This window comes from Emys orbicularis, chromosome 2, assembly GCF_028017835.1.
Source record: "Emys orbicularis isolate rEmyOrb1 chromosome 2, rEmyOrb1.hap1, whole genome shotgun sequence".
Lineage (NCBI taxonomy): Eukaryota > Metazoa > Chordata > Testudines > Emydidae > Emys > Emys orbicularis.
Window position 1 is genome coordinate 130,628,364 of NC_088684.1, and position 23,556 is coordinate 130,651,919.

Sequence of the window (23,556 nt, forward strand, 5' to 3'; positions counted from 1 at the left end):
GGTCAGTGCTGGGGGGGTCTCTTCCTTAGGGGATGATGCGGGGCAATGCAGGAGTTGATCGGGAGCTGTGGGGGTCAGAGTAGGGGGGGTCTCTCCTTTGGGGAGGATGGGGAGTCAGTGCAGGGGGCTGGGGGGGCAGGGCAGGGACGGAGGAGCAGAGCAGGAGGGGGCTGGGGGTCTCTCCCTTTGATGGTGATGGTGGTCAGCACAGGGGGTGATGGGGCTGTGGGGGTCAGTGGAGCAGGTGACGGGGCAGTGCAGGGAGTGGGGGGCAGTGCAGGGGGTGGCTGGAGGGAGTGCTCTCCCTTGGGGAGGTGATGTGGGTCAGCGCAGGAGTGACAGGGCTGGGGAGGTCAGTGCGGGGCATGACAGGGGGCAGCACAAGAGGTGACAGGGCTGTTGGGGGGCAGTGTAGGGTGATGGGTCAGTGTGGGGGTGACGAGGCTGGGGGGGTCAGTGCAGGGGTGAGAGGGGGCAGCGCAGGGGTGACACGGCTGGGGGATCAGTGTGGGGGTGATGGGGGTAGTGCTGGGGGTGATGGGGGTCAGCGCAAGGTGTGACGGGGCAGTGGGGGGGTGATGGGCTGGGGGGGCAGCGCGGGGGGGTGACAGGGCTGGGGAGTGACGGGGCAGTGTGGGGGTTACGGGTCGGGGGAGAGACGGGTTGGGGGGCAGAGCGGGGGGGTGACGGGGCAGTGGGGGGGTGACGGGGCTGGGGGCAGCGCGGGGGGGGTGACAGGGCTATGTGGGGGTTACGGGGCGGGGGGGCAGCGTGGGGGGTGACGAGCGGGGGGGGTAGCGCGGGGTCCCCCCCCACTCACCCAGCCCGGAGAGCAGGGCTGCCAGCAGCGCCAGGCGCAGCCCCCGCCCCATGCTGCGGGCGGCTCGCGCTCCGCGCGGCGGGCAAGTAACGGCCCCGCCCGAGGGGGTCCCGAGCGCGAGGCTGACCCCGCCCCCCGGGGCACGCGGCCGGGGCTCCTGGGCCGGGCCCCGGGGCCCCGGTTCCCTGGGGCGCAGCGCCGGAGCAGCCCTGATCTCAGCCCGGCCCGAGAGCAGGAGGTGCGGGACCAGGGAGCCCCCCAGAGGCATGACAACGCGAGGCAGCGGTTTTACAAAACTGGCATCTTTAATTATTACTTTTAAAAAACAAACAAAAACCACATAGAATGGAAGCCCCTTCAGTATAGCCCAGCCCTTAGAAAAGTGGCATTTGTGTTTTCTGTAAATCCTCCTACAAAAAACAAGGTCCAAGCTGCGACACAATTTGGAGTGCAAAGGTTTAGACAAGTACAATTTACAAATAAGTCTAAGACAGGTTCTGATTGTTCAAATAGTATTCAGACAATAGGGCTAAGTGTTAGACTTACACATGAAATCAGTAGTCATCTTCAATATTCACCATGTATTTAAAATTTGAGGCGCTACTTTATTCCATAGAAATAGTGATCTCAGAATGACGTTTATTGCATTACTGCCCTATTCTGCACATAATATTGCTAATTGCTATAATACCATTGCTAATGGTATGCTGGGAGTGTGAAAACTCTATTAATATTAAAGGCACACAATTTAGCACAGTTATAGCATAGGCATTCACAAGTTTAAATACAATTAAGCAGGCCTTTTCCTGGGGATAGTTTCATAATTCAGATTCCCCTCCCACCCTGTACACTGAGTCATTCATGTCATGAACTGTCTACAAAAGACCTGGGAAGAAGTGCACCTTATTGACAGAAAGGCTGAATAGCTTTAGCTAGGCAACCCCCAATAAGGTAGGAGAGAAATAAACCAATGATAATCCTAAAAACAAACAACCCACCTTGCGATATATTTTTGATGAAGTTGTACATATTTTAATAGAGTTTAAATCTTATTCTTTACGTTTATGGGGAACCACAGTAGTTCAAGTATTTTATTATTACAAATGCAAACTTTATATATATTTATATAAGTATATATACACACACAGATTTTTTGGCAAATATGGGGAAATTTACAAAACAAGTTTGTGCTAAGTGGCTAAGACAAAATGAGAAAGCTTAGCATTATTTTGAACAGTAATTGTTTCACCTTCTGTAATTTGTGTAACAGACACACCATCGTGGCAGTCATGCATCTACAACACTGTGTCAATATAATCTAGTGGAACATAATCCAATAATCCAACTTCACCTTGGTTCACATACCTCAACTGACATCCAAGAGCATCTTTTTTCAGGCACAGATTTAAATCGGATTTTAAAAATAACATGCTTTAGCCAGTGTCAACATCCTGACTGACACTAAAATCAAAGTTTGAAAGGTAGGTTAAAATTATGTACATTGGGGTCAGCGAGGTGCTAGGATATAAAGTGCTCAAAAAATTCTCAAAGGGCCTAGATAAACAATACGCATAATTCCTCTTAATATTTTGCAGTGTCTTTTGCTGTCAGACTGTCTAACGTAATCAAAACTCAAGATCACTCCCTTCCTAAAACAAGAAAAGGCTACCATTTTTCGTACCTTTATTTTAATATCCCATTTAACGTATTAGTGGTAAATTAGTAGAGGTTTCTGGTCTAGCTACTTAAAATTGTGTATTTAAAAACCATTTAAATTAACCGCTCTAGTATCCTTTATTGTCTATAGTTTAGTGTCAGTCAGCATGAAGTTAAAATTTTCTTTGTTGTTTAAAAAGTGTGTTTATATTAAACACACCAGTAAAAACATATACACAAACATGTTTATAGGATATTTCATCTTCCTTTCAAAATATACTGGCATCTTATTTCACTTGTGCCCTTAGTTGTATATACAGGAATAATGGTTTCTAGTCCAGGCAAAACAAGAACATGTAAACAATATTTTTGTTAAATCAAGTGGCCTGATTTTTACAATTCCATTTTTTAACACCTGCCCAGGTAATAGTTTTTTTACTCTTCATTGTACATATAGAAAGACAATAAGCCACATGGAATATTTAATGATTGTGTCTCATCATAAGATGTGGGAAACAAAAAGTAACTCCCAAGTGCTGTATTTTAGATTATTTTACTGCAGACTGAACCACTTCCAACTGGACAGTCCAACTTCAGTTTGCAAAGCCACGATACTCACACACGGAGCTAAGAACAGACTTGATGTATTCCGTTCCTGTAGCTTTGGTATAGGTATCTTTGTTTAATATCTTACATTCCTTGTGTTTCCATCTCATTTTCCATATCCAGTACTGCAGAAAGGCGGCTCTCTGGGATATCATGGGCCATTTGATGCAAGAAGTATAAAGAATTTCAGCCCGGTTTTAGTGAACAGGTCAGTTTGTGAGAGGGTAAAAGAGAAACTAAAAACTACATGGGAGGTAAAGGTGCAGGTCGAGAAGGAAAATAGTGTCCCTGAGGTACGTTCTTCTGTTGTGGTGGAGGTGGCCTGTAAGGAGGACAAAGATGTCAGTTTAGGTTATTACATCCATTATATGCATATAGAGAATGCTCCCTCTTTCTCCTGCTTTGTGTTAGAGTCATGTCTTTGATGGTCTCTCCCTATGCATTCCTTCCCATAATTTCAGCTGCCACCTCTGCACTAATAACTCCCATCTAACGCTCTCTCTCTGCACAGGCTTTTTTCTTCTATACTATATGAAACTTCTAACATTTCCCGAGTCACACTGCTTTCCCTAATTAGGCATTTTGGAGTGAATTTTTCCTCTACCCAAACCAATTTAAAACACAAATTACTACACAGTACAAACTATTATATATATGTGTCTGTTTGTGCTTCATTAATTAGCACCTTAAGGACACAGGCATCAATACAACATTTCGTGCATTTAAATAAATGGTTAAACCAAAAAAGTTGTATATTTATTATATATATTTTTAGAGTGAAACTAAATAGAAAGATAAAACTGGATGCTCAAAGCTGATAGAAAGCACCCACACTTTTCGTAATAATGTACCTACCATTAAGAGTGTAAGAGGTGTCATCAGAGAACATGCATGTTTTATAAATTTCATTGCACCCCTTTTTTTATTATGGCCCTTTCATTCACATGTGTAGCTTCATTATTTGGTGTATACATGATATGAGATATGAGAAAAACCCTTACACACATGAACACAAAGAGAGGGTTAGAGTCAGAATGACAAGCTACGAGTTTCCCCAAATTGTGTGCTCAAGTTCTCAACTTTACATCTGCACTAGTATGTATTATAAAGGAGTTTCCCCAGTAGCAAAATTGTCATTACTGACCTTGTAGGTATCTTATACTGCTGCTGCTCCTGGTGTGGCTGAGGATAATTGTAAGGCTGGTGATAAGCTGGTTGATGATGATTAACTGCATAAGATGGCACAGTGAATCTGTTTGCTGGCATGTCCTATGAGGAAATAAAGAACAACATCAGATATTCAAAAAGAAAGAAAAAAAAATCACACAAACAGGAACTGGAGGAAGATTTGCTTCTTTAGTAATTTCACTGGAATGTAGGGCCACTCACTAGCAGATTTGGAGATGTCACATTGTCCCTGATCAGCACTCTTCCCTTTTCAAACTACAATACTTTCTAGACTGCTTATGGTTTCAGAGAATGCACTTCCAGTTGGCTCTCAAAGACAGTTTAAGCAACATAAACCATAAGAGTCCCATTCCCCCTCCCTTAAATTTAACTACTAAGAAGTTAAGAAAATAATCCATTTCCTCACTGGCAACACCTCCTTCTACTACAGATAGTACACATTCAATATGTAGTTGGCCTATCTATTGGTGTTACAAAATGGCAAATCCTGATGTGCTTTAGAAGGTTGCTGCTTGAGAAATGTTTAATGGATAAAACTAAATCATCTAATCCTAGTCCTTCCCACCATCCAAAAAAACTTTTACTTTGTTTAAAATAAAAGCCTCCTGATTAAAATAATCTCATTTCCTAGCAACAGTCTGATGTGGCATGTAACAAAAAGCGGGAAACACTACTATATTTTGATTTAAGACTTTGTAGTCACCTTTAATAGTTTGGCACAATTACGTGTAGGAGTGCATTATAGGTCAGTAGAAAAATCTAGACAAGATGTTAGTATGTACCATCTATATTTTAAAGGACATTTTATATATAGATCTTAAAAATGTAATGAGATTGCAATCTCTCAGTTGTGCTTCCAAGCTGGTATTTTTACTGTAGCTTTGCAATATCAATAATGCACTATACTTGGAATTACTTAGATATTTTCTTCTTTGAAAACTTTTGGGCTTCAGAGGATATCTTCCTCATTAATATTATTGGTTGTTTATACAGCCCCATAAGGAGTACAGACAAATAAGAAAGGGATTCATCATCCATAGCCTATATATAATTTATAGGCTATTACTGTAAAATTTTAGGTCCTACAGAAAGCATAGTCATTAGTATTTCTTACAGTGTATACATTACATGTGAGGGGAGGGAAGAACTGAGATACGAGATTATATTGCTTTAAAAAGCAAAAACAAAAAACCCACCAACCAAAAATAGGTATTAATAGTTTTGGAGTAATTCTTGCTTTTATTATCCATTTATCAATTCAACCCTCTACCCACTCTGTTACTTTCAAAACGGACAATAATTGCTCTCAAAGACTGAGAAAAAACAAGTCTCACCTACCATGGGTACGCTCCTCGAAGTATAAGGCATGTTCTGCTGGAAGTTTCCCGGGTCTGTCTCTGTGCGAGGAGGAGTTGGCACGCTTGTATGTGATCTGGAATTAGATTTGTATTGGCCACATTGAGTGGTCAACCATCTTACTATAATTCAACAGGATCATCATCAACATGTTATGACACTTCTTATAGATACATACTGGCTGAATTTAAGTCTGTGTTTAAGAACTATTATTTTACTCCCTAAATTCGTCAGTTAAATGTATGTCACTCTTTACAGGTGCCTATGTCCAGACATACTGTGAGCCTTTCTCTTCCAAGGAATAGATAATGTCCCTTTGTCCCAAAGAATGTGCCCAGAAAACAGAAACAGACAACATCAAATGACACTAAAAGGAATGGCCTGAGGTCCATTGATATCAGGTCACTTGCCTCCTGTACTGCAACTGCATGGAATAAACCTGCCTGATCTCCACTCGTGGGGATCTCAGGTTTACATCTCAGGACTACTGACAATCAATTCTTTGGAATCATCTTCTGTAGAGGAGTCTGTGGTCAGTTTATGAAGTATCAGCAAAAGGGGTGGGGGTGGGAAATCTACTTACCGATGACAATGTGATATCGTTCTCCTGAACCATTGCTTCAGCGCCTTTCTCTTTGCAAATGCCACAGCAGCAGCTAAAAGGAGTGGAAGGACCAGGAAAAAGAATACCAGCAACCCATCTCTCAAGGAGGTGTCTTTGTCTGGTAGGGAGAGGGTGAGAAAGAAAAGCAGACAGAATTAGTTTTCATAGTACCACCACTACTAAGCACTGCAATAGCGCTGGGTTTTGATAGGACTGATTCTACAATTTTCCTCCATTCTGTAGAAAAGAAAAGCTAAAGTTGAGTGTAATTGCCAGGTGCATGCCCAATGTATTACTTTTTGGTGGTCATTTCAAAAGGGACAATATGTCAAAGAAGAGTAAAGCGTATGTTCTCCAGTATCCCTGTGCTATAACAATATAGCACAGTAATATAGTAGTAACAGACTCTCTTCGATGTATCATCCTGAAGGGCCTGTCACCAGCTCAAGTTAAACAAGGCCGAAACAGAGCTTCCCTCTTCCCCCACTCCCCTCAAATCCTCTTCACATCCTTCCTTCTTGATTGCTGTGGGAAAGACCACTATCCTCCCTTAGCTCAGGTTCACAACCTTAGAGTCATTCTCCCCTTCTCCATTCATCCAGGCTGTCCCCAAGGCTTGTGGCATCTTTCTCCACAACATAGTGTATGAAAAGTCATAGAATCATAGAAATGTGGGGCTCAAAGGGATCTCAAGGAGGTCACTAGTCCATCCCTCCACACGGAGCTTTTATGCCCCTTCCTTTCTCTCCTAATAGTTCAGACACTTTTCCATACTCTAGAGAGTGATTTTTCAACTCAGTAACTACAACTGGCTTCCCCCTAGACCCCTATTACTCCATCCAAGAGAGCAGTCAACATTATCCTCCTGACCTATTGCAAACCATGTCACTCCTGTCCTCATCTCTATCTCTGCTGGCTCCCCATTGCTTACCATATCAGGTCTTTCCTTGCCTTGAAGGTATTGCACCAGTCTGCCCCAGGCTACAACTTGGATCCTGTTTCCTAACGCATCCCCCTTGCCCAGCCATGCAAGCTTCACAACTCCCTTCAGTTCCTTTTCTAATAGTCTCTTTTACACATGGAATGCCCTCCCAACCCCAGTGCACTAGACTACCACTCTCTCATTACCCATGTCCCTCCTAAAGACATACTTTTTCTGCTAGGCTCCAGACACTAACCCATGTCTGTCTAAAACCTCCAGGAGAGAGATTTCACAAAACAATAACCAAAAAACATACTAAACTGACCATAAGATCTTTGAGGCAGGGACTGCGTTATATTTGTGTTTAGTGCAACACGAAGCACAGTCTGCACACAGATAATAAATGCTAGTTAAATGGTAATGTAGTAGTATGCTGTGCATGGTACCCTAACCCCCCTTCACGAGGTGTAAGTCACACATTTACACTGCAGGTGTATATGCCAGCAGGAAAGAGAACACTAAACACCCCCTCCCCGCAAGTATTATGGGTGTTTACTCAGACTGTGCATGCAATCATGTACATAAAACAGCTATTTCCATCTGCCATTATTTCTAGAAACAGGCCTTCACATTTTGAATGTATAGATTGGAATTGACAGATTCAAATCTGCCCCTCCTTACAAATTTTAGATCTAGGTTGGATTCAAAACTGGAATGGGTCCCCATTTCCAGTTTGGGCACAACTACTCTTGAAAGATTTTGGCCCAGGATGACAGAAGTCATTAAAAACAGCTGGAATTGCAAGATTTCCAACATTCTAGAGGACAGAAGTCTCCAGCACTACAAGACTCAAAGCCTAAGCTCTTGTGCTCGAAAGAAAACTCACTGCAGTTTCAACCACCAGCACTTCAGCCAGTCTCATTTCCCAGGACAGCCAGACAACTAGGCACAGTATTTGCACACTCTGTCCAAATAGCACCAACAGCAAGAAGGGCATACTGCCCTGAAGTCGTCTCGTCACTACTTGCCATTATAAGGAGGTCCACTGTCTATGCTTCCTCCGTATCCTTTCGTGTCACAGTAGGGAGGGGCCCAACCTGAGTCACAGTGACAGTTCTTCTTGTTATTGCACACCTTTAAATTAAAAAAACAAAACAAAAAAACCCACATATTACTGTCTTTGCGACTGTAGCTCCACATAAGACTGATCCAGCAACTGGCAGGGGGAGAAAGAGAAATGCTGTAAGGTGTCTTCAAAGGCTACAGCCCAACTCCTGAAACAGAACGTTCCAAAAGAAAGGGTACCTACCTTGCTGTTATTGGAGTTTTTTGAGATGCGTGGTACCTATGTGTATTGTACAGTGAGGTCCACATGGGCTTCATGGGCCGGGGACTGGAAAAATTCTTGGTAGCAGTGTTCATTGGTCTGCACCTGCACCCTGTGCTGCTTTGTGCTTCAAACCGAGGGTGTAAGAGGAGGCACGGACCGACCACCTCTCCAGTTCCTTCTCTAATGCAAATCACTCGAGGAAAGGATCCAAAGCAGAGGGGAAGGATGGCAGATAGTGAAATATCCACATGGACCACACATCAAAGAACTCCAGTTACAGTCATGTAAGTAACCTTTCTTCTTCACATGATGGTCCCTGCAGATATTCCACTGTAGGTGTCTCCCAAGCAGTATTCAGTGAAGAGGACGGTGAAAGGAATGCTGCACCATCGACTGCAGGACCACTATAATGAAGGAGGTGTCTGCAGAAGAGGCTTGTATCAGGGTGTAATGTCTAGTAAAGGTGTGAAGAGCCCCATACTGCCACTCTACAGATCTCCAGGAGTGGAGCACCCTGAAGAGAAGCCACGGAAGCAGCCAGGGCTCTGGTCAAGTGAGCCCTCAGGCTGTGAGGAGAAAGTCCCTGCAAGATCACAGGAAAGGCACATGCAACCAGAAATGGATTTGGAATGTCTGTGCGGATATTGCTCCTCCTTTTGTTTGCTCAGCAATGGAAACAAAGTCTCGGAGATTTCTGGAAATCTTTGCAGGTGGAAAGCTGAGGCTTGACGGAGATCCAGAGAATGGAGCTTACTGTCTTCTCTGGTGGCATGAGGTTCTGGGTAGAAGACAGGGAACTGTATTTATGACTTGGTGAATAGGAAATTCAGAGGGAACCTTTGGAATGAACTTGGGCTGTAACCTCAAGGAGACCTTCCCCCAGTGGAACACCATAGGGGGAAAGCCCACCATAAAGGCCCCGAGCTCACCCACTCTTCTGGCAGTGGTAATTACAGTCAGGAAGGCCACCACAGACAGTTGAAGAAAGAAACAGGCCAATGGTTCACAGGGAGGATTCATGAGTGTTGACAAAACCAGGTTGAGGTCCCAAGCTGGCCTTGGTTTCTGTGCGGGGGATAGGTTCCAGTAAGGTCTTTCAGAAACCTTACGATCATAGGGTGGGCAAAGGTTGAATAGCTATCACTGGCTGATAGAACGCGTTAAACACAGCCAAATGCACACACAGAACAGAGACAGGCCTGAGTCTTTGAGGGAAAGAAGGAATTCTGAGATGACAGGGATGTCCAAATCCTCGGGTATGCAATGAAGTTGACACCACACAGAAAATCTCCTCCATTTAGCTCAGGGGTGGGCAAACTTTTTGGCCCGAGGGCCACATCGGGGTTGTGCAACTGTATGGAGGGCCGGGTAGGGAAGGCTGTGCCTCCCCAAACAGCCTGGCCCCCCGTCCCCATCCGCCCCTCCCACTTCCCGCCCCCTGACTGCTCCCCTCAGAACCTCCAACCCATCCAATCCCCCCTGCTCCTTGTCCCCTGACCGCCCCCTCCCGGGACCCCTGCCTCGTATCCAACCCCCCTGCTCCCTTGTCCCCTGACTGCCCCGACCCCTATCCACACCCCCACCCCTTTACAGCCCCCCCCGGGACTCCCACCCCCTATCCAACCGCCCTCTGCTCCTCATCCCCTGCCCACCCCCTCCCGGGACCCCCCGCCCCTAACTGTCCCCCGGGATCCCACCCCCTTATCCAACCCCCCCTGCTCCCTGTCCCCTGACTGCCCTCCCGACCCCTATCCACATTCCCACCCCCTGACAGGCCCCCCGGGACTCCCACTCCTAACCCTCCCTGTTCCCCATCCCCTGACCGCCCCCCCAGAACCTCTGCCCCATCCAACCGCCCCCTCCTTCCTGACTGCCCCCCAGAAACTCCCGCTCCCTTACCCAACCCCCCAGGCTCCCTGCCCCCATACCAGCACCAGGAGCTCGCAGCCACGACACCCGGCCAGAGCCAGCTGCACTCCCCACACTGCCCAGCAGGAGCGGCGGGCCAGAGCGCAGCCCGCGCGGCGGCATGGCTGCCGGGGAAGGGAGACAGCAGGGGAGGGGCCGGGGACTAGGCTCCCCAGCCAGGACCTCAGGGGCCAGGCAGGACGGGCCCGCGGGTCGGATGTGGCCCGCGGGCCGTAGTTTGCCCACGTCTGATTTAGCTGCATAGCATCATTTCATAGAGTTTCCTGCTATTATTGAGGATGGATTGTACCTCCTTGGAACACACTCTCGTTAAGCTCATTATCCATCCAAATACCAGGCTGTTAGATAGAGGGATGCTCGGTTGGGATGGTTGGTCCTGCCTCTGTTCTGTGTTAGCAGGTTCAGAAACGGTCGGATTCCTATGCATGGGAGCATTAGCATCTGGAGGATGCTGGTGAACCAAAACTGCCTCAGCTAGTAGGGTGCCACAAGAATCACTCACACTCTGTCCTGCTTAATTTTTTTTCTAGGACTCAGGGCCAGTGATGCAGTACTAAACTGAATAGTACTGGAACCCTGGTTTTGCATGTTGTGGAATCTGTCCTCAGGTAAGTAAGCTGTGCCTGAAATCAAATTCAGAGTTGCGCCGATCAATTCTGTACCTTGTTCTGGAACTAAAATGGACTTTTCTAGGTTTACTGGACATTTCTGTTGCTGCTCTGGTGTGGAACCAATGGTGCAGCCAGCAAATCGCTCCCTCCTCCTCTCTCTTGCCAGTGTTGGGGATGGTCCCACCCCTTCCTGCAGCTGGCTGTTTAGGAGAACTCGATCTTTAGCACCGACAGATTGGACCAATGGTCCCCATGAGTTCCTAACACACTCAATACGAGGGTGCAGCATCTCACCCATTTGGAAGGTGGGGGGGGGGGGATGACGACCGGGAAGGGGGGGGGGCGGTCTTCTTATTAGAGGCTTTAGGAAGGGATCTTTACTATTTCTTACCCTCCTCCCAGCTCTTCCTAGAATCTCTAGGCTTGGCATCTGATGGTCCAGAGCTGGGAAGTATCTGGCCAGGAGGTGCACTACTAGGTGACTCCTGTCGATGAATGGGGAGCGAGAGCAGGGGTCTGACAACCAGACTGGGAGCATATCAACCGCTCCATTAACTGTCTATGAAGCCAAAAATTGCGGGATTGCCAGGTTTGAAATGAATGGCAAATATTGGGATTAGGGGGATTCTCCAAAGTAATATCCACAGAAATCATGAAGATCACTCACTGGGAAGACCAAGAGGCAGGCCACACCAGATTTGAAGCCTGGGATCTTAGGCATGCTAAGAACCCCAAACGTTAGGATTAGGAAGGGGGTGATGAGGATGGAGAAAAAACCTTAGACCCCCAAAACACTAGCTAACTACTAAAACACCAAAACTAGCTAGCTAAGGGGGGGGGAAACTATTTACACAATGGAAGCTAAAATTTTAGCAGGAATGCTAGAGAAGGTGCAGACTCTGAGGAGTTCAGCCCCAGACCACGAGCCATAGAGACGAATTGGAGGGCATCCCCTAATGCCCTTGGTTCAGAGCACGAGGAGGCACAAGCGTGACCAATGCACACTACTAGCATGAAGTGTCTGGTCTCAAAGTGCATGTGTGCCCCACAGTGGAATACACACATAGGGACCATCACTTGAAGAAGAGCTAGTACTTGGTTTCTATACACAGCATCTAGAATCTTTCCTCACAACCTGCTCAATATGATCTTAAAACCAGAGCAGTTGTATTGGACTGAGAGCTGTCCTTGGTGCAGCAGTAGGTTGTGAAATGCTCCCACTCCCTCTAAGCCACCCCCTCCAAGACCATCATTCCAGCAGCAAATGACACTGTAGCAAAGGAAGGCTGTGAGATAAACGCCCAAGTTATAAACACATGTTGGGTTTTCTATACATTTGTGAAGCACGGGGACATTATTTGCTGACAAGCCAACGTTTCTATTAGTCCAGCACAGGGAAGAAATAAAAAACAAACAAAACTAGGAAGGGGGGAAATGGAGAAACAAAACTCCCAAACTGTTAAAGTGAACTGCAACATAATAGGATATTGTATTTGTTAAATCTCAAAGATTAAATACAACTTTAAGCAAGAGTCAGTTGGGAAGCCGCCATCTTCAATCTGATTAAATAGAGAAGGACTGAGAATGCAGAAACAGTTGCAATGTATGAAAAAGAAGAGGGGTTTAATTTAAAAAGAACTAAAAATCCCCAAACCCATGCCCTTCAGACGCTTTAGCCACTGTTACCGTAACCCAGAGTACTAGAACTTCTCTTCTAACAGTGAAAGTCCCTGCTTTCCAATCGGTTCTGCATTCTCATGCCTATTCTGAACCAGACAACTGTACTTTCAGCACCAAGTGCTATGCTTTATCAATACAAAGGCAGCTTCCGCTTCCGCTTCCGCTTCCACTTCCACTTCCGCTTCCACGACGAGGGTTATAGTTATGTAGCTAGTGAGATAGTGGCAGACATTTCTAGAAACTGTTTAAAAAATTCGTTATAATGTTCATTTTTATACATAGATTTATTTTTGTTCAGTAAGTGTGTATCTAAGATGTAACAGTTAGTCTCTGAGGTTTTCATAGATTTTAAGGCCAAATGGCACCACTGTGATCACCTAGTCTGACCCTGTACGTAAAATATGCCAGAGAATTTCACCCAGTAATTCCTGCATGCAGCACAATAACTTATGGGTGAGCTAGAGCATTTTTTAAAATCAAGATTGAGCATCTTTCTAAAAGTTTTCAAGTGCTGGAAAATCCATCACATTCCTTAAGGTAGTTGTTCCAATGGTTAATTACCCTCATTGTTAAAATTTTGCATCTTATTTTCCTTCAGTGTCCATTCACAATAGTAATCAAACTATGCTGGCCAGACTGGGTTTAAACCTGTTTAAATGCTGTTTTTCCAGAGTTTTATAAACTCTGTTTAAATAAAATCATTTCTGGACTACGCAGCCTATAAGCAGTTGTATTAAAAGAAACATTTTTGTAAACAGTAATGCTTGGGTTATACTAGCCAGACAAAACATTGTACTAAAACCTGTTCAGCTCACATTATTTAATAACCAGTGAAGATGGAACATCAAGGTGACTTTCATGTTAACCGCACAGAAAAGCAACTTCTCATAATAAAGCCCGCCCTTTAGGGCTTTCAAACAAAAAGTAGTGTTTCTACATTAAACAGCTTTCTGTTAGTTCAGGAGTGGGCAAACTTTTTGGCCCGAGGGCCACATCTGGGTATGGAAATTGTATGGCGGGCCATGAATGCTCACAAAATTGTGGATTGTGCGGGAGGGGGTGCGGGCTCTGGGGATGAGGGGTTTGGGGATGCAAGAGGGTGCTCCAGGCTCGGACCGATGGGTTTGGAGGGCAGGAGGGGGATCAGGGCTGGGGCAGTTGTTTGGGGCACAGGAGGGGGCCAGGGGTGCAGGTTCTGAGCGGCACTTACCTCAAGCAGCTCCCAGAAGCAGCGGCATGTCCCCCCTCCGGCTCCTATGTGGAGGTGCGGCCAGGAAGCTCTGCACACTGCCCTGTCTGCAGGTGCCGCCCCTGCAGCTCCCATTGGCTGTGGTTCCCAGCCAATGGAAGCTGCAGGGATGGTGCTTGGGGCGGGGGCTGTGTGTGGAGCCTCCTGGCTGCCCCTACGCACAGGAGCCAGAGGGGGGACATGCCACTGCTTCTGGGAGCCAGCAGAGTGGGGCAAGCCCCTTACTCCGCTCCCCGGCTGGAGTGCCAGAGCAGGGCAAGCCCCAGACCCTGCTCCCCAGCGGGAGCTTGAGGGACAGATTAAAACATCTGGAGGGCCGGACGCGGCCCCCGGGCCATAGTTTGCCCACCCCCGTTAGTTACATTCTTTAGGTAGTGATCAATGAAAGGTTTGTAGCACTAAAACAGCTAATTATTAAACACAAGTTACTGGGCTCAATACAGAGGTGAGTGAAATTCCATAAAACGAAGTCAGACTAGATGATATAGTGGTCTGTTCACACCTTAAAAATCAATGAATCTGAGCTTTCTTACTGAAGAGCATCCCGAGAAAATGATATTGCCCAATATGAGAAATACCCAAGAAATACTGCAGGACTTTCAGGGAGCATTCAGACCAGGATGGATCAGAATAGAAAGGCACCTTTATGCCTGACTTACCCCATGTCCATGGCATTTTTTCTCCACATCGCAGTCATAGTTCAGAACAGAGACACTTACACACTGGAAGTGCCTACAGATCTAGGGAAGTAAAAAGAAACAAGATGACCCCCAATCCAAATAAGATGGTTTTGGACCAACTAATATTACCACCTCCACCCTTCCTCCCCTCCCGTTCTCCAACCCGTTTTACCCTGGACTCTTGCTCAGTGTATGAGTTCGCTGCCTGTACTACTTCCACGCTACCTTCAATTAGTGCTGCACAGCAAGCTCACACCACTTGGAGAATGCACACTCTTCTCTCACCCTGGCAGCTTTAAGTCTGATATAAACTTGTTTGCTATAATAAGGAATTCCTAAGGTTTGTTGCAAATGAGCTGCATTTTCATCTAAAATCCTTCCCACAAGGTCTTAATACAGAGCATTAGTATCAGAATCATCCATGGTGCAAATGTACAGATAGCAAGGTACCATACCACTGCCGGGGAAGAGTTCGGAGCAGCCCCTATGCTGAACTATAGAAGGAAATAGTTGTGTCTCCTTTTCAGCCAGCTTGATAATTACAATGTATGGACGCAGACCTGAATTTCCACCCGCTGCCTGAAAAGCAGTTTTTGTATAGCTAGTTCTTCTTGATCACCGATTTCCAGAGATCGTGGGTCTTAACCGAACTTAACACTTGCTTTTGTTTCTTCTAAAAAGAACTTCCCTTTAAAGGAATTAATTCACAGAGTCCATTTCCAGGGAGAGTGTTACTCAGTTAGTGTTGGGGAACGAGGAGATGGGGAAGTAATGAATTGTTAAGTTTGGCATTAGTTGCATGCACCAACATGAAGGTGAATTAATATGTATGTGTATGCATGTAAACAAGGAGCTGCAGATGATATACACACATCTAACAAGTCATTTAGGTTTTATCCTAGGAATATTTTAAAGTTATTAATTTGTTATTGCTTACTTTTCCAGTATTACATTTTGTGCCTTCATTCACCATTCCAGGATCTGGAACATCTGATCCTAGCTGGAAATCCACACCCCAACATGTACTGCTTCTGATGCGGGTTTGAATAATTGCAGGTTCAATCCCAAAAACAGGCATGGTTTTCACATTCTCACACTGCAGCTTCCCACACATGGCATTCCTACAACAACAGTATAATTTAAGAACTGTTATGGTTCTGGTGTTTAATTCATATAGAGGAAAGGATCTTTCTGGCCTTCCTTTCCTAATGGACAATTATTAAAGATCACATGAGATACACTCCCAAATACTAACATCACGCTGAAGTGAAGAGCAGAACAAGAGTGAGCTGTACATCAGTCTAAAACCATGAGGACATGGATTTATGCCTGCTGTTGGCAAAAGTTTGTGATCCTCAAACAAAAGCAAATACACCCCTGCAGCACCGCTATGTAGCTAATGAGGAAAAAAAAAGTCCGCAAAAGAGCATGTCTACATGACACCATTATGCATAGTGCTTAGGGTAGCAAAAGAACAATACAATGCAGGTTCGTTATTTCCAAGATGCCTCTTTTTATATATTAATTTATTAAACTTTGCAGCAAAAATTGTTTGAAAATTCATGCCCATTTAGATAAAGACTAATATTATAATAGAGTTATAAAGTAATTTGAAAATTTTTGTCCATTTATGTATTTGTAACCTAAGCTCCAATAACCCAGATTCAAAATTTAAGGCTTTAAAAGAACTTTTCTAAGCTACTTTATTTTGGTTTTTGAAAGACACACAGAGCATTAGTGAAGGTAGATTATGGGGCAGTGTGTGTCTATGACAAATCTCTATTGCCAAGTTGTGCTATGTATAAAGATTTGACAGCTGGCTAATTCTAAGGCATCTGAACGTGGATTTTTGGAGACTTCCTGAATGATACCTATTATGCATTCCCTCCTTCATTAAACCCAACTCACCAGCTGGAACACTTTTTGTAGTCATGGCCATGGTAACCACAGTTGCCAAATCTGTCACCTTTGGAATTCACTTCAGCAAAACAAACGTTAGGGGCAGCCTTTGCTCCTGCAAAGACAGAGGGGGAACTAGGTCAGCTAACAGAGAGTTAGAAAAGCATCTCACATTGTGCACATACTTCTCTCTAGCCCCCAAAAACCATGTCGCATCTGCAGCCTGAATAATCGGAAAGTTTGACCAAAATACACAAACGGGGTAAAACTGTTGGTCCAGATAGGTTCCAAGCTAACAGTACTGAGAGAAAATACAGTCACTTAGAAAGAATTATTATTAGCTGGACATTAAGTCTTGATGAATAGATTTAGCCTTATAAATAGAATCTGACAACATGAGTGTATCATAGCACGGAAATTAGTAGTACTTGAATCCATAGCACCACAATGAATTTTATGGCACAATAAAAGTTAATTCGTCATAAATACCAGAAATACTTAAAATCCTTTGCCAATTCCGGCTGGTCTTTTCTTATAGACTAAAAAAACCTAAAATCCATATTCGTTAAACAAATTGGGTGTTTTCTCTCTTTTAGCCATGGCCCTCCGAAACGTTACAATCATCATCCTTACTTGAGCCGAAGATAGCCTGACACTGCGCATCGTAGTACTGGCAAACCCCATTGTAACAATAAGCTTCATCATTCTGGCACGGGTACCCATTCTGAACAGTGACATCTTGCTGACAGAACTGGGAGGTCCCATTGCAGTACTCTGGGAGATCACATTCATTGGTACTTGCCCGGCACACAGTGCCGCCTGGAAGAAACTGGAAGGGGCGGAAAAAGGAAAAATAAAATCCCAAGCAAAGATCTAAAAAGCCATACATCAACATACATTCTGAAAATAAATCCAAAAACGGCCTAACAAACTGAACATGCACTTTGCTGAAGTCACCCTTTTGTGCTGGAAACATGCAAAAACCTTCCCAGCTCAGCAGAGACTATTTCGCTCCTGGACCCAATAATCAAGCCCGGCATTCCTTTTTCCTCAGAGTCAGTGGAGAATGCTTTAAGACATGAGATTCTTCCAACACCATCCTGGGATCTCTTACCCGACATTTTTTACAGCAGTCGCCATACGCACATTCAGCCCCTGCTCGGAGTTTGCAAGTATCTGATTCACAGCAAGGATCACTTTCGCATTCCTGTAAATTAAAGCAGTAAGAGTAATTCAGTGAATGATAAAGAATCATATCTGACCCCTGCAGAAATGCAGGCAGTCTGCATTTAACATAGAGTCATGTGAGCAACATTGGTGAACTGTCCCAGTTACTAACCTTTGGTGAACCACAGTCACACTCCTCCCCAGCATCCACCAACTTGTTGCCACAAAATGGGATGCTATAGGTTTCATCAGGGTTGGGAACGTTAAGCAGGCAGCTTCCACCTTTGTTCAGAGTTAACTTCTCAAAGTCTTCTGCACTGCAGCTGCTGAAATTTCTGGACCCTCTGCAACAGAGTATTAGCCATTCTTTACACTATGTCTACTTAGGAGTTCTTCTTGACCAGCATTCCTGTGCAATAAAGAGTCAGTCTAGCAAAAAATAGAGCCAACAGCTAGAGACAGACAAGGACAATATAGTAAGATACCTCTGAATGTGGAATGAGATATAAATCTTTCTGCTACATTCGTAAAGCAAAAATCTTTACTTAAAGGAAAATTGACCACCCCTTAATAAAATATTTAAATAGTACCATGAGTTCAATTATATAACCTCCTGATGACAAAATAACAAACAGAGTCACAATCAGAAAAATAATACAGTACAAGGGAATAGGTGTCATCTAAACAAAGGTCTGGGAGCCATGAACTCCTGAGTTAAGTCATGTAACCTTTCAGTTCCCAAACACTAGGATAATATAGGGTTGTCCACATAGCAAGCTAATGAAAATAAGCTAGGTTGTGAATTTAAAGTGCAATAGCTATTCCACACTAGCTCCCCATGTGGACATTTCTTATTCTGCACTAAAAGTGCCTTTGTGCAGTTTTACTCCTGGTGGAATTCTGCACCACTGCACATGCGCAGAATGTATGTCCCAAGCAGATTTCTTTGCTTCCCCATAGAAAAATTACTTTCTGACAGGGAAGCCAGAAGAGCGGTCATATGACCCTTTTCAGCAGTATGTTTCGGGTACCCAGGGCAGCTGGCAGAGAGGCAGATCACTGTGGGGCTGGGAACGGGACTGGGAAGGACCCAGCTGGTGCCTCCTACCCTGCACCGGGCTCAGCTGCTAGTCCCAGCTGGGCTGGGGAGAACTGGACTTCCTCTTCCCCTGCACGGCATCCGGGGCTGTGTCAGACCCACCCCCAGATTTCTCCCCCACTTCATGAAGCTTCCTGCACCCATTGCTCCTCAGCTGCAGGGGGAGGGATCACTGTACAGGGAGCTGCCCCCGCATCCGCCCCCACCTCATACTCAGACCTTCTCGCTGAGTCTCACACACACACCCTGCACCCAGAACCTCCCCCACTCCGACAAGCCCCACTCCCCCTGCACCGGGACCATCCCAACGAGCCACCCGCTCCCAGATCCCCACCCTACCGAGCCCCAACCAGCTGCACCTGGATCCCAACCCCACTGAGCCCCACTCCGCCAGCATCTGGACCTTCCCCATTGAGCTCCCCACACCGACCCCACTGCCGAGCTGTCCCCTCCCCCCCACACCTCCCCATTGAGCCCCAACCACCTTCAACCGAGACCCCCCTGCAGAATCCCATTGCCCCTGCACCCAGAACACCCCCACAAGCCCCTGTGAATCCAGATCCCACACACACCTGGATCCCCCACTGAGCCACCTGCACCCAGACTGCCCCACACAGAATGCTCTCAAGCCACACCTGGATCCCCCCCACACTGCACCCCTCCACACTTGGATCCTGCCTGCCCACACCTGGTGCACCTGGCACGGGACAGGGCCCTGGGGTGTTTCTGGTGCAGGGGCAATGGGTGTCATAAACATACAGCTAAGGGTAGCATAAAATCCTTCCTTTACCTGTAAAGGGTTAAGAAGCTCAGATAACCTGGTTGGCACCTGACCAGAAGAACCAATGGGAAAAAAAAGATACTTTAACACATTTTCTTACTATTACTTATTACTGCTGCCACCATGTCAGGGTTCCCTCCCCACTTTGAACTTTGGGGTACAGATGTGGGGACCCGTATGAAAAACCTCCTAAGCTTATTTCTACCAGTTTAGGGTTAAAACTTCCCCAAGGCACAAATTTCTTTTTTGCCCTTGGCATCGCTGCCACCACCAAGTGATTTAAACAAACATTCAGGGAAGGCCACTTGGAGCCCTACCTTCCCCAAAATATCCCCCCAAGCCCCTACACCCCCTTTTCTGGGGAGGCTTGTGAATAATATTCTAACCAATTGGTTAAAAAGTGAGCACAGATCAAACCCCCTGGGTCTTTAGGACACTGAAAAACAATTAGGTTTTTAAAAAAAGTTTACTTAAAAAAAAAAAGAATCACCTTTGTAAAATCAGGATGGAAGATAACTTTACAGGGTAACAAAAAGATTTAAAACACAGAGGATTTTCCCTCTAGGCAAAACTTTAAAGTTACAAAAACAGGGATAAACCTTCCTCTTAGCACAGGGAAAATTTACAAGCTAAAACAAAAGATACTTTAAACGCATTTTCTTACTATTACTTACTATTTTTGTAATATTAGATGTATTATTTTAGTAGGAGCTGGATTACTTGCTTGGTCTTTTTCTTTGTTTTCCGAGAGAACACCCACAGAGCACAAAACAAAGCCTTTTTCCCTCCCCAGATTTGAAAGTATCTTTTTTTCCCATTGGTTCTTCTGGTCAGGTGCCAACCAGGTTATCTGAGCTTCTTAACCCTTTACAGGTAAAGGAGGGATTTTATGCTACCCTTAGCTATATGTTTATGACACCCGGTCTTTGCGCTGTGTCAGGGTTGGGTGCAGCCTCACCGTTAAGTCCATGTCCTGGGTAGGGGAGCTGCACAGTGCTCTCCCACCAGCACCTGTGGCCTGTGCTCCCCAATGCCATGCTGGAGCCTCCACATGTATTTGACAAATAAAATTTGAAGAATTTTAAAATACTGTGTGCAGAATTTTTAATGTTTTGGTGCAGAATGCCATCAGGAGACGCAGGTGAGCTTAGTCCACTTTAAGTGGACAGCCTAGTTTATTCTGCATTAATTTCACGTGTCGATAACCCCTAATATTTGCCTTCCTCCTAAGCATGTTGTGAAAATTAATTAACTGTTTATAAGAATGCTTTGAATAGTAACTGTGTCCTATAAATCCTCCAACCTGGCATAAAGGGAAAATTACTTACGATGCTCCAGAGTTCATAATACAGCTTTCTGCTCCACATTGACAAACTCTTTCATCATCATGGTTCATTCCCAGATTATGACCCAGCTCATGAGCCATAATTGATGCAAACATCTGCACACTGATTTGCCCAAACTACAAAAGACCAAAACAAAAAGAGTGAATTACTGTAGTGTCTGTACTGGGAAGAAGCCAATGTTCCCCAGCCCCTTCAGAAACTTCGTACTAGGCTTAGTCACTGCATTAACGTGATCTTCAGAGTTGGGTAACCTAGATGGTTTTTGCTTTCTAAATTGTACGAGTACATAGTTGACCAGTAGATTGGTAATAGGTTATAGAGCCTTGTGTCTCTAGCTCAGGGGTGCGCAAACTTTTTGGCCTGAGGGCCACATCGAGTTTCCAAAATTGTATGGAGGGCCGGTTAGGGGAGGCTGTGCCTCCCTGAACAGCCAGGCATGGCCCGGCCCCGCCCCCTAGCCGACACCTCCTGCTTCTCGCCCCCTGACGGCCCCCCCAGGACTCCCGCCCCATCCAACGCCCCCAGGCCCCCTGCCCAACCCCCGCTGCCCCATCCAACCCCTCCTCTCCTTCCTGACTGCCCCCCGGGACCCCTGCCCCCATTCAACCCCCCTGTTCCCTGCCCTCTGACTGCCCGGACCCCTATCCACACCCCCGCCCCCCTGACCACCACTCTGAACTCCACTGCCCTCTATCCAACCCCACCGCTCCCTGCCCCCTTACCGCGCTGCCTGGAGCACCAGTGGCTGGCGGCGCTACTGCCAAGCCGTCCAGAGCACCAGGACAGGCAGCCGTGCCGCCCGGCGGGAGCCAGCCACGCCACCGCGCAGCACAGAGCACTGGGTCAGGCCGTGGCCTGGTAAAAGCTCGCAGCCCTGCCGCCCAGAGCATTGCAACGGCAGCGCAGTGAGCTGAGGCTGCGCGGGAGGGGGAACAGCAGGGGAGGGGCTGGGGGCTAGCCTCCCGGGCCAGGAGCTTGGGGGCCGGGCAGGAGGGTCCTACGGGCTGGATGTGTCCTGCAGGCCGTAGTTGGTCCACCTCTGACCTAGCTTAATGGTCCTCCAGCTCTGGTCCAGGATCACTGGTGGCCTGTGGAGCACCTTCTTGTCTGTCACCCGGTGCTCTCTCTTCTCTGTTTCTAGCTGCTACTCAGCATTACAGAAGCTAAACTATGTCGAATAACTTACTATTACTTTTCCATATACACCATTTCCAGAGAGGTCATGTGATCATGGATGGGCGGAGTCATCTTCACTCTATTAGATCTGGTGCATATTATGGGAATGTTTGAGAATCTCTGCTCCAAGTCAACAGTTTGAAAGGCAACTCTGGCTAATTTAGTTGCCTACTGAAATAAATTGGGAGATCCCAGTTCAATTTCCACTGGGCACGTATCCACACAACAAAAACCTCAAGGGTGTCACTTAGTGTAAATTGTGATTGTTAGCAGAGAAGCTACCTGATCACAGAGACTAAGTGCATGAGGAACAAGAGAGGAACTGAACGCTGCTGCAGCTATGAGGAGTTCTGTTAATTGACTCCTTATTGAAATCTGCTCCTGCCGCTGCTTGTGGAGTGGCTGAAAAGCCCCATCTCCATATTGCTTTAGTTTCTCACAGTCATAGTGCTGTGAATCTCTAATTTTCACAACAGTGATACTGAAGTTACATTGCAGTTTCACGCAACAGGATAGTTGCCTAGCTAAATCCTTGCCCTCTGATTTGGCAGTGCCCTTTGTGAATCCAAAGGTCATGCACAGACTTGGGGATAGATTTCTGGAGGAGCACTCTGCTGTATTAATTTAGATGGAATATATGGGTCCAAAGAGTGAAAGGTGTTAACATAAACCAGGCACTGTCCAACATGAAAACAGCGTTAAACAAGGTTCAGAGTGTGGTACATAGAGACCTCAGCCTGCTTAGTACCATGGCACAAGTCCTTTTAATTTTTTATTAAAGATACAGAAAGGAAGGAAAAACAGTTAAAGCACTTGAAATGTGAAGTTTTAAATAAGACATTCATTTTAACATAATTCCTTTTTCGTCTTCCCTTAAGCTGGGTAAAGTTTTTAGAAAGAGGAAAAAAAACCCTTGTTTGACAAGTCTTTCAGATAGTATGAAAAATGGTAATAACTAACTGTCCTTTCTGGGGGAAAAGAGAAGTTAATTGAGATGGGCTGGAGCGATCATTGTTGCTGTTGTTGTTGAAGTCCAGTCCCGTTTCCTAGAAGGCAAAACAAGACACACACACACACACACACACACACACAACAAAGGGAGAGAAAAGAACAGCAAAGATAGAAAATGCAGTTTCTGTCTTTGGTGTCGTCTTTCACTTGCAACTTCACAGCTGGAAAAACATAGGTCCAGCACACAGTTTTATTAGCCACTCTGAGACCTGGCAAACTTGTACCAGCATTGGTTTGTTTACAGCACTGCTTTTAGCTGCCTCTTTCTGGTTACAGGCTTACAGCAGTATTGCAAAATATAGCCTTGGCCAGCTAAGCCAGACTTATTAAACAAAAGAGGAAAGAGATAGAAAAAAGAAGGCATAAGGTGGGGAAGGAAAAGAACACACAGGGAGGAGGGGTCAATGACAAACTCTCACATCCCAGGCAGTGCTGGGGATTCAGCC

At 45.7% G+C, this 23,556-nt stretch overlaps 2 protein-coding genes across 2 annotated transcripts in view; both read right to left on the reverse strand.

Moving 5' to 3' along the window:
• LOC135873981 (disintegrin and metalloproteinase domain-containing protein 18-like) overlaps positions 1 to 872 on the reverse strand; it is a 57,665-nt gene extending 56,793 nt beyond the window's left edge. The window contains exon 1 of the mRNA XM_065398623.1: positions 821 to 872. Coding sequence (XP_065254695.1) covers positions 821 to 872 — 52 coding nt within the window. The remainder of the gene's footprint in view (positions 1 to 820) is intronic.
• A 2,453-nt stretch (positions 873 to 3,325) lies between these two features.
• The window catches only part of ADAM9 (ADAM metallopeptidase domain 9), a 51,997-nt gene continuing 31,766 nt past the window's right edge, over positions 3,326 to 23,556 (reverse strand). The window contains exons 11-22 of the mRNA XM_065398223.1: positions 20,906 to 21,039; positions 17,870 to 18,041; positions 17,645 to 17,737; positions 17,164 to 17,359; positions 16,540 to 16,645; positions 15,569 to 15,752; positions 14,611 to 14,691; positions 8,181 to 8,286; positions 6,210 to 6,348; positions 5,609 to 5,702; positions 4,227 to 4,351; positions 3,326 to 3,404 (exon numbers count right to left, since the gene is read on the reverse strand). Coding sequence (XP_065254295.1) covers positions 3,326 to 3,404; positions 4,227 to 4,351; positions 5,609 to 5,702; positions 6,210 to 6,348; positions 8,181 to 8,286; positions 14,611 to 14,691; positions 15,569 to 15,752; positions 16,540 to 16,645; positions 17,164 to 17,359; positions 17,645 to 17,737; positions 17,870 to 18,041; positions 20,906 to 21,039 — 1,509 coding nt within the window. The remainder of the gene's footprint in view (positions 3,405 to 4,226; positions 4,352 to 5,608; positions 5,703 to 6,209; positions 6,349 to 8,180; positions 8,287 to 14,610; positions 14,692 to 15,568; positions 15,753 to 16,539; positions 16,646 to 17,163; positions 17,360 to 17,644; positions 17,738 to 17,869; positions 18,042 to 20,905; positions 21,040 to 23,556) is intronic.